Raw genomic sequence first — 10,479 nt, 5'->3', positions numbered from 1 at the left:
GTATTAAAATAATTTCAATGGTATAATTATGAATAAATATGTCAAAAAGACTTGGCACAATGAATAATTATCACAAATCAACGAATTGTATATCAATATCATAAATAAATATATGCTGTACGCCACAGAGAGGGCAAAACATGAGAATGGTAACAAATAATTAACTTATTGTTTCTTCTACAAAGGAACTTTTGCAAGGTTTCCGAGAAGACACATTCGGAATATTTCGGTTCAGGACTGTATTGCTGTTCTTCCGAGCCACAGTTCGTTCTTAAATGATTGGTTGAGAAAACGTCAGTCATTATAAATCAGGCAGTTCGTCCTAGCCACTGAAGCTTCCGGGGAGTTGTTATATTTCCAATAAGGAGGTCAGGGTAAAGCCATGTTCAACTCCTGCATTATTATGGTTTTCCGACCTAAAGTAAATTCATTATCATCTGGCTTACGATTGCGGTGCATGGTCGCTGACCTGGGTCATGACACATGCATTGATCAACTACTTCAATCAATTTGGTTACCCGGAATAATGCGATTGTGTACCCAAGACCAAAGATATCTGAGGCACGTGTTGTCGGGTTGCCTTCTCGGACCTCGGGTGCGAGTTGAGTGCACCTTGCATTTGTAAAACCGTTGCCCCCGTATTTTTTCACAAAGCCACATGAAGCGTGACCGAAGTCGATGTATCTGCAACATAAAAAAGAACAAATACTATATATGGCGTAAGTAATTGTTGTACATCTCAATTGCAAATATATATTTATGTCCTGTTTTCATCTGAAAGAGTGAGTGTGTGGGAGGAGAAGTCTTTGAAATCCTTTAGCTTGCACATGAATTTTTTTTTTCAGTATTAATGAAAATGAAACTAGTTACAGATTTGCATCATGGATGTATAATCACGTTCACAAAGTCCGATACTGGGAATCCTTGACTCAGTCTTACCGAGTCTTATTAACGCCATTACACATCAAGTTGTATCATTAATCAATGACATTTTCGGGATAATTAAAGTTTGAAAATATAATATGCATTATGTGGATTTTCCATGATTACTTTCCGTTGATATATACAAACTTCTCAACTACTTTTACACTTTTATAGATTATTAGATTAGAATTTGAATATATTAGGATTTCCATGTAATGAACCAATGAAACTTCATTCTAAACAGTCTTAAATATTTAATGTAAAATCACGAACAATTAGTGATATCACTGCGAATATTAAAATTATAAAAGACAAACTGTCAACGAGGTTTTCAAAATAACAAAGACAGGGAAGAATTTCGGGTCTTTGTTTTATCAACACTTCTCCTGACAGATAAATGAATATTTGAAATGTTGGAACAACAGACTCACTTTGCATGTATATCGTATCCATCGGAGGAGAACACAATAATATTGTCATCTTTGATGTCGTTCAGAAGGACATTTTTTTCATGAATGGCGTGAAGACCAATAGTGAGGCGTATAGCAAGGAAGATCTTTTGTCTCTCATCTAGAGTGTTCTCTTGTAGTTTCTGTCGCAAGGTCACGCCCGACCCAACCATCTCCATCACGATCAGCAGCTTTCGTTGATCTGTTGGGTCTGGTAGCAGTCCATACAATTTGGGAACATATCCAGTGTCAGATAAGAGTTGCATTATCCTTGCCTCTGAGATAATTTTGTGTCCATCTTCCAGAGCATGATACTGAGACTTGATCGCAACTAGCTGGCCAGTGGGGAGGTGTGTTGACGTAAAAACCTAAAAATGAATAAATTTATTGATTCAGTTTTTAAAATATGACGAAGACATTATCTGTATTTATAATGGAAAACTTCGTGATCTGTCTGCGATCACTCTACAGTAACAACTCACAACAAAGAAGCCAAACCGAACATGATCACTTTTGGAGGGGTTATTCTAATATTGTTAAATATTTTCTAAAGTCTTTCTTTACATCAAAATTGTGATCCAAATAAGCTATGATAAAAAACAAGCATCTTGAACCATCATCTTTAAATTCTACTCACCGAACCAAACATCCCTGATCCAATGACATTAACCTTATCTTGTCCTTGAAACTTGCTCGAATTGTTGTGAAAATTATTATGATTAAAATTTAAAGGTGGCTTAAAACAACTTGCTATAGCAAACAACTTCATCTTCGCTTTCTTAAATATTCGCGCTCTTCAACTTTCTATGCTGCATCTTGCTGTTGTTAGGCTTCTCGACCTATGACGTCATGTGATTATCAAGGTAGAGTTAATCACGTGACTCTTACATCCGGATACGGTAACGTTTATGACGTCATACAAAATCGGGAGGCTAGGTCTTGCTTAGATGGTTAGGATGATTTGATAAATTAAACTTTTTACGACTACCAAAACCAACAGTTTTGCTCAAGGTCAAATTGTGTATAAGGTTACTTAACAGTTCGAGAAAAAAAAGTGGAGAAATAATTTATTCTTTCAGTGCAATCCGGGATACATCCAAATTGTCCGTAATCCGAACACGAGTAACACTTACCGTAATTATCTTGGTCTCGTGTCACGCTGGATGTAGCGAAGTGTTATAAATAAACCCCATTCCATCGTGTTGTGCGCCATCTACTCAGTGTTGTAAACCCAGTGTGATATTCTGGTCCGCTGTTGCTCTGATGATCCTATAGACCTGATACCGCTATATTAGCAGTACTTTTAATACGTGTAAGTCGTGTGGATGGTCTGAGCGCTGCGCTATATCGAAACCAAAAATGTAAATGGACTTGTTGTCGCCAATTCACTGTGTTAAGCATATTAAATGTCTATTTCTTATCGAGGACATTAATTCAACACGGATCTAGACTTCAACAAATTCCAAAATGACTTTATGACTTTCAATATTTCTTACTACATTTAAAATAAATTGTATCACGAAAATCTTACTCTTTTGTAAATCTTACTCTTTTGTAAATCTTACTCTTTTGTAAATTTCCTCGGTGGTATATTGTATTTGAAATAATTATAAATTTTATTTACATGTATTTAAAAGTTATACTAATCACTCCTGATGGCCCGGATGTTAACGCGGGGGNTCAGGCAGGTGAGTAATATTATCTGTAGTAAAAGGATGCGATTTTTTATTAAAATTGAGACAAATGTTCAGTATAATTTGTTTAAAAAAAGTTCCGGACGTATATATTAACCAGATTTGCTAACGTCACGCTACCACAATTGGTACACGATCAGAAAATGGTTCGAATAGTATTTCAATATTAAATTGGTGTAGGTTCCTCCAATAGTATAACAGAGATATTTTAAGCGTACACGATGACTTCAAATGAAACACGTCAAAAAAACATTAAAAATGACGTACATCGACGATACTTTGGAGGATTTTGAAGGGGTTAATTTTGGGCATGTTTAAATGTTGATTTCTGGTCCTTACAACCGGATAACATGAAAGCGTATATGTACAGCCGTAGTTCAGTATGTTGTATATAAAAACAATATCTTTTGTTGCAATTGGCACATCAACTAGTAGAAATAAAAATAAGTTTCATAGTCTGTGCTATTGTGTACCAGTTTGTGTACTTGAGTCCCAGAAAATGAACTCCCACGGGTAGTCCTTGTCAAGAATCAAGAAACATTCCAGATACCAGATTAATATTAGCTGGTATATTGACAAAATATTTGGCTGTTAATTAGGATAATTTGTAAATTTGTAAATGCCGAAATTTGACTCTTTTCAACTTTTGAATTTGGAGAAAATACTGGAATTTCAGGCAAATCAATATTTTTCGAAAAGATTTACAGTTTTATTGTCATTCAAAATCATTTAAGATAACCAAACATTTTATAAAAATGGTGTTTTATTTTTTTGTATTAGCTGGTATATTGTCACTTGCCATATTTGATAAAATCACTACATTTGGTCATTATGTAAGGTAAGTTAAAATTTGAAGATATATCTGAATATTTTGTTCCTGAAGGAATTTGACAATTTCACCTTAGAAAATTGGGGGAAATGAGTAATTTTTTAAGGAATTTTTTTTTTTCCAAAATTCTTTTTCAAATTAATTTGATGTAAATAACTCTTTTCCTTTGTAAATCTCTTTACAGAGGAATAAAACATTTGATTGATTGATTGATTGTTCATATACACAAGAAAAAAATAACTACCTGCCATACATAAGATTTGAGAGTGTACACTTAAAAAAACCCACAACAAAACATGCTCATCGTTTACCTTCATGAAGCTGTAACTTTCAATATTTTGCTGTAACATTGCTTCTTATAAAAACAAATAAAAGCACAACGATATCTCGGAAAAGTCGACCATGATAACAACATAACGTTACGTCAACGTAGTTTTCCATGTGATGTTTACTTTACGATACTGCGAATTTCAAAACAAATACTCAAATATATCACTTTTACAAATGACTTTTCAGCTTATATTTAAATGATATAATGACAACCCGGCGATACAATAGAAATGCCGTTTTCAAACATTCCGGTAGTCTATCCTAACAACCATGCATCCATCATCTTACTCGGCCATTCGGAACAAGTAGCAACAACGAATTATAATTTGTGATAACAAGTAACTAAACACGTTTTCTTATGTGCATGTACTGATAAACGTTTTCTCTACTAGTCAGACAATTCGGACCAAACCTTTCTCTCTACTGGCCAGTTACAAGGTAATTCTGGCCAAAACGTTGTTAAATGAAGTCAATAATCCATTCACTTTAGTTTCATTGTAGACCAAAGCTTACATTTAGCGTTCTTAGTCCTATCCGGATATCCACAACCGTCTACACACAACTACTATCGCCACATGAAAACTTTCCGGAATCCGCCACCCGGAATACCGTTTTTTGTTTATCTAGCCCGAGTGTCAATAGCCACTCCGATTTAGTTATCGCTGATAAACTGTCAAAATTGTACGAATTGTAGTAGCTTGACGTTAGATTCAACATTATAGGATACCTCATAAAATGTTATTCACCTTTATAAATTTACCTACATTATATATCATACCCTTTAGTCCGATATTTGTCGAGAGCTATTCTTGGGTCTGACACGTAAACAGTCATAACGTTGTATCAAACAAATGTATGATGCTTTATACATTCTTTGCAAATACCACTATATAAAATCTCTTCCTTATTTGTCGACAAACACTCGTGTATCTTTACAGAAAACTTCTATGTACCGCCGCATGCTCAAAACTTGAAGAAAATTACGGGAAAGCCCGAGCGTGGTCTGTTTGTTTCCTTTTTGTCGATAATATCTTCATGCTCCATAACTCTGTCGTATGTGATACAGTATGTTTTTCTGTCCATGTTCCCGAAAACGATCAAAACAAACTATTTGAATTTCTAAGCGGACCCAGACTAAAACTTTGGTTACATTCAGTGTAGTTCACAATAAACCCACAGGGCTCGTTTTCCTGAAACTGTTCTCATGTTCAAGCATGGATTTTGTGCTCGAGCTTAATTTCTTGTTCTGGTTATAAATTAATAAACAAAGTTTATTGTGTCAAATGTTTGAATTCATTTAAAAAAAAATTGAAGCCAAACACTGTTTTCAATGTTTAAATTTTTACTTTTTGATCATTTGACATGACTTAAGGTGGCTCCACACATCGTCATCAGCGTCCATTTTCGTGACGTACTTCCGGAAAAAGTACAGCTCGGACTCAATTATCTTGATCGAAATGTGCATGTACACCGTGTCGTCATTTCCGTATTGCGTATCGGGCATTCAACGTCGTTGTGCAAATTATAGTTACACCTTGGCCGTTTTCGTTTAAACGGTCAAACCGATCGGACCACTGTTGTTCGTTTATTAAATAATGTCGGACCTAGTAATCTGATGCTGCTTTCAGGCGAGCCGTGAGAAAGCCTTGCAAGGCCTGCATATACATTTGCAGGTCCGCCAGGATTTATACCCAAAATTGTTACATTTATAAACGGTCAAACCGGTTGCTCCGCATACACGAACAGGCCCGTAGTAAACAATAGTACACGTGCGTGCCGATGATATCATGTGTCAACACCCGATATCGAGATTTTACCGGGAAATGTATGATCACACGTATTTCAGGAATAAAGCTTTCAAATTCATAGACATAAACACTCACGGGAAGATAGTGACATGAGACCAAACGACCTCAAGAAGGTCATATAGGAAACGCATGGAATACGGACGTACCGACCACGATTTTATAAGCTCGAGGTCGTTACGATTTTCGCTGTTGAGGAAGTTTCGCTCTGTCGATTAAATCGTGTTTACAAATGTAGTCTACTTACTCTGTGAAAATAATGTTTTGTAAAATATCAAGATACCTATAAAATGCATGTGTGAGTGCACGTGAGAACGGCATACCATGCGATAGCCTCTGGTCACATATGTACCTGACATGTAATTATAAACATACCGTGAGTTAGCGGACTGTGGAATGATGTCCAAAGTGTACATGACTGAGGGTAATTTGGTTCCATTAAAGAACAATAAATTGATAATTTTGATATCATATTTTTGATTTATTTCCATCATTTTTGTTATATGTAAACAGGGACAACTGTCATTGTGTAAATGTCACCCCTCTGCAAAAAGTTCCGATTTTTTTCAAGGAAGATAACTCTTACCCGGATCGAAGTGATTGTAAAATGTAAAATAAATTAATTATAAAGCCATTGTGTATATTTTGTTCAATTTCCCATTCTATATGTATAGATCTTTGTGTCCTGTTGGCTTTTAGCTTGTAGATAATCACTTTTATCCGTTCAAATTCAATAAAAAACAATTTGTGTAACATGTGTTACATATTTTGCGATAAATAAAATATTTGTAGGGTTAATTAGAAATGCTTCTTTTCATTTTATTATTGTTGTTATTGTTCCGAACAATGTCACACCCAAAAAAACCTCGGAAAATATTAAAATTGACGAAAATTCAATTTTTTGGTATTTTTTCCAAAAAAGTCCACTAACTATCGGAGTGTTTAGATTTTCATAAAATCAACTCTACATAGTTGCATAACCATTGTATGAAAGTTTCAACGAATTTCGCTGGTTAATTACGAAAGTGTGGAGCCACCTTAAGCGAGTTACAAGAAAGTTGGTTTTAGCACATAATCATTGCTTGTATATGAGAACGGTTTCATGAATACGGACCCCGGATCCAGGCAGATATCATCGAAATCGTGCTGATATCGATAAGAGTTATGATACGAGTAGATACTATAATATTATATTACATATGTAGCATTTCGCTTGATATTTTAAAGGGGCTGCTCGGGGAAAAAATGTCATATTTGCTAAAATGGCATACACATGTTTAAAATACCTTCTTATGAAATATACCGATTCAAATTTTGCTTAACTTCACCCCCTAAGAGTAAAAAATATAATTATAATAAAGAAATCCTAAATCGTCACCTTACAGTCTAAAACTCTCAATTGACCCAGATCACTGATGTAATTTTACCGCATGCGCGTCATCAACAAGGCCAAATGTAAACATCGCGGCGAAAGAAAAAGATGCATGCAAAAGTCATGACAGGCACGAGGTATCAATACCGTTATATATAACAACAACATATAGGTAGGAATACTACTCTTGCATCATACATGACCTTTGAAAACAATTATTTCCGTATAGTATTGCTGTCTTGTCCGCTAGTTAAGTCGAACACGGCTTCTTCACTGCCTTACTTTCGAAACAATCACGTGACATACATAAATAGATCTGCGCTAAATTTACGCGGGGCTTCCCCGATATTTCAGTGGTCAAAACTGGACATTGCAAGCAGATCTCGACTATCATATTGCCGTGGTATAACTTTTGGAAGGCCAGAGAACGCATTTAGACCAATTTATCTGTATTTTTTTCCCCGACCAGCCCCTTTAAGCAAGTATGCGATAATTATGATTATAATTTCCATAAATGTAGTAAGAAAAACCATTGTATTCCGTACACATAAATTTGGGACCCGCTTATTTCGGTATATATATATATTGACTTCGACAAAGATATTATCTTAGTGTAATAGGCAGTGAAAACGGATAAAAGATCCTGGCAAAATACCAAACCCTGCTGCGGTATTCCCTTGTCTGTGTTTAAATAAGCACGAGGTGAAAATGCCGACCTTTATTGTATGTATAGAATATAAACATGACATGTCATGCCATACATCACGTATAAGCCATTGTTCCTCCATGCCGACACCAGTGTATTCTGCCACATTAAGTTGACGACTTTGACGATATAATAATGTCACTACATGTGACGTCATCATACACCTTAACTTCACTGGGTAGTTACGCACTTTTTACATTGTCTCAGTGTTGAACACAAGTCGTCAAATCGGAGACCATCAATTCTGTGAGAACACCACTGGATTTCGACGGTAAGTTCAAATTGTGTTGTGATCAATTCTTCATTTCTAAAGACAACCTGCATACTGCTCTCTCTTTTGGTCAGTAAAATTATCACTCTGTCCGAACATTTTTTTACATTTGTCAGTCAAGACCACTATTGATACAACAACTTTTCACTCTATCAACTAGATACAATATCTATTAACAAGGCGTTTCTGATATAAACCCCTCTCTGTTGATCTATCCCACAGCAATCTCTCGTCTGTTTGGTCAGTTACAAAACCATTCAGACCACAACACCGACGCAAGTGACCAGTTGTCAAAACACAAGTCTAAGTGGTCAGTTACAAGGTCATTCTGACCAAAACGTTCTCCCTGTTGGTCATTTATGAGGTAATTCTGGCCAAACTGTTCTCCCTGTTGGTCAGTTCCAAGGTAATTCTGACAAAAACGTTCATTCTGTTGGTCAGTTACAAGGTCACTTAAGGTGGCTCCACACATCGTCATCAGACTCCATTTTCGTGACGTACTTCCGGAAAAAAGTACAGCTCGGACAGTGATCTCGAACGAAATGTGCATGTACACCGTGTCGTCATTTTCGTTTTGCGTATCAAGCAATTCAAAATCGTAGTGTAAAAAAAGTAAACATCCACGAAAACCTGAGAACTTGTTATAGCTATATTCGAACCTAAACTAAGGTGTCCAGAGTAATTTTACATATTTTAGGGGTTTATATCGACTTTCGGTAAAATGACACCACCAATGATCTCGTAAAATTACTCTAAACACCTTTGTTTAGGTCCAAATATAGCTATAACGAATTATCAGGTCCCTGTGGTAACACCTAGTACACGTGCATGACGATGATATGACAACACTCACTATCGAGATTTTGTTGGGAAATGTGTAACCACAAGAAAGCTTACAATACAAAGACATAAACTGACTCACGGTAAGACACTGACATGAGACCAGCCGACTTCAAGAAAGTCATTCATTGTGTACCGACCTCACATGTGCATATCACGTGCTTACAGGAGTTCACAAGCTCGATGTCGTTACGATTTTCACTGTGGAGCCAGATTAGCTCTTTCGATTTAATCATTTAAACAAATGCAGTGCACTTACTCCTGTAAAAATAGTGTTTTGTAAAATATCAAGATCCCTATGAAAATGCATGTGTGACTGGGGTGCACGTGACAACGGCATACCATGCGATAGCCTCTGGTCACATATGTACCTGACATGTAAATACACCGTGCGTTAGCGGGCTGTGGAATGATGTCCAAAGTGTACACGACTGAGAGTAATTGACAATTGAATCTGATATCATAATTTTACTTCTTTGCATCACTTTTGATATATGTAAAAAGAAATAACTGTCATTGTGTAAATTTTATCCCGCTGCAAAAAGTTCCGATTTTTTTTCAAGGAAGACAACTCTCACCAGGATCAAAGTGATTGTAAAATGTATAATAAATTAATTATAAAGCCATTGTGTTGTTTTTTTTTGTTCAATTTCCAACTCTTTATGTATGATTCTTTGTGTCCTGTTTGCTTTTAGCTGGTATATAATCACTTGTATCCGTACAATTTCAATTAAAAACACTTTGTGTAACGTGTTTTATATATTTTGCGATAAATAAAATATTTGTAGGGTTGATTAGCAATGCTTCTTTTCATTATTTTATTGTTCAATATTTGTTGTAATAGTTTTGAACAATGCCACACACTCAAAAAATGTGAAAGTGTTAAATTTGACAACAACAAAAAAAATCGGTATTTTTTACAAAAAAAACCCAGTTTATCGTAGTGCTTAGATTTTCATAACATCATCTCTTCATAGTGACATAATCGTTATGTGAAACTTTCATTGAATTCTGCTGGCTAATTGCAAAAGGGTGGAGCTTCCTTAACCATCCAGGACACTCGTCGGCAGTGCAACCGTCAGCGGTAGGCATATATCTCAATTGAAGAATGTACAGCCGTTGAATGATGTAAATGTACAAGTTGTCGGTGTCGTGGGGTCTGTACCTAGTCGGACGTTTGGGTGTTAGAAAGTGACCACGATCGAGTAACCGATTGCGAGTCGGAAGTATTTAATATGAGTGTTATAAATAATAAATAT

The 10,479-nt window shown here is 35.7% G+C and overlaps 1 protein-coding gene across 1 annotated transcript; it reads right to left on the bottom strand.

The window, feature by feature from the left end:
* Positions 1 to 2,022, bottom strand: LOC110467364 (serine/threonine-protein kinase 3-like). The gene is made up of 3 exons (XM_021524478.1): positions 2,011 to 2,022; positions 1,356 to 1,741; positions 1 to 684 (listed from the first exon to the last, which is right to left on the bottom strand). The coding sequence occupies exons 1-3, from the start codon at positions 2,020 to 2,022 to the stop codon at positions 417 to 419; spliced, it is 666 nt and encodes a 221-aa protein (XP_021380153.1). The 3' UTR covers positions 1 to 416.
* Positions 2,023 to 10,479: the final 8,457 nt, after the last annotated feature.

This window comes from Mizuhopecten yessoensis, unplaced genomic scaffold (genome assembly GCF_002113885.1).
Source record: "Mizuhopecten yessoensis strain PY_sf001 unplaced genomic scaffold, ASM211388v2 scaffold11171, whole genome shotgun sequence".
Lineage (NCBI taxonomy): Eukaryota > Metazoa > Mollusca > Bivalvia > Pectinida > Pectinidae > Mizuhopecten > Mizuhopecten yessoensis.
The sequence above is the reverse complement of the archived record's forward strand: the minus strand, read 5'-3'. Positions and strand labels throughout refer to the sequence as shown.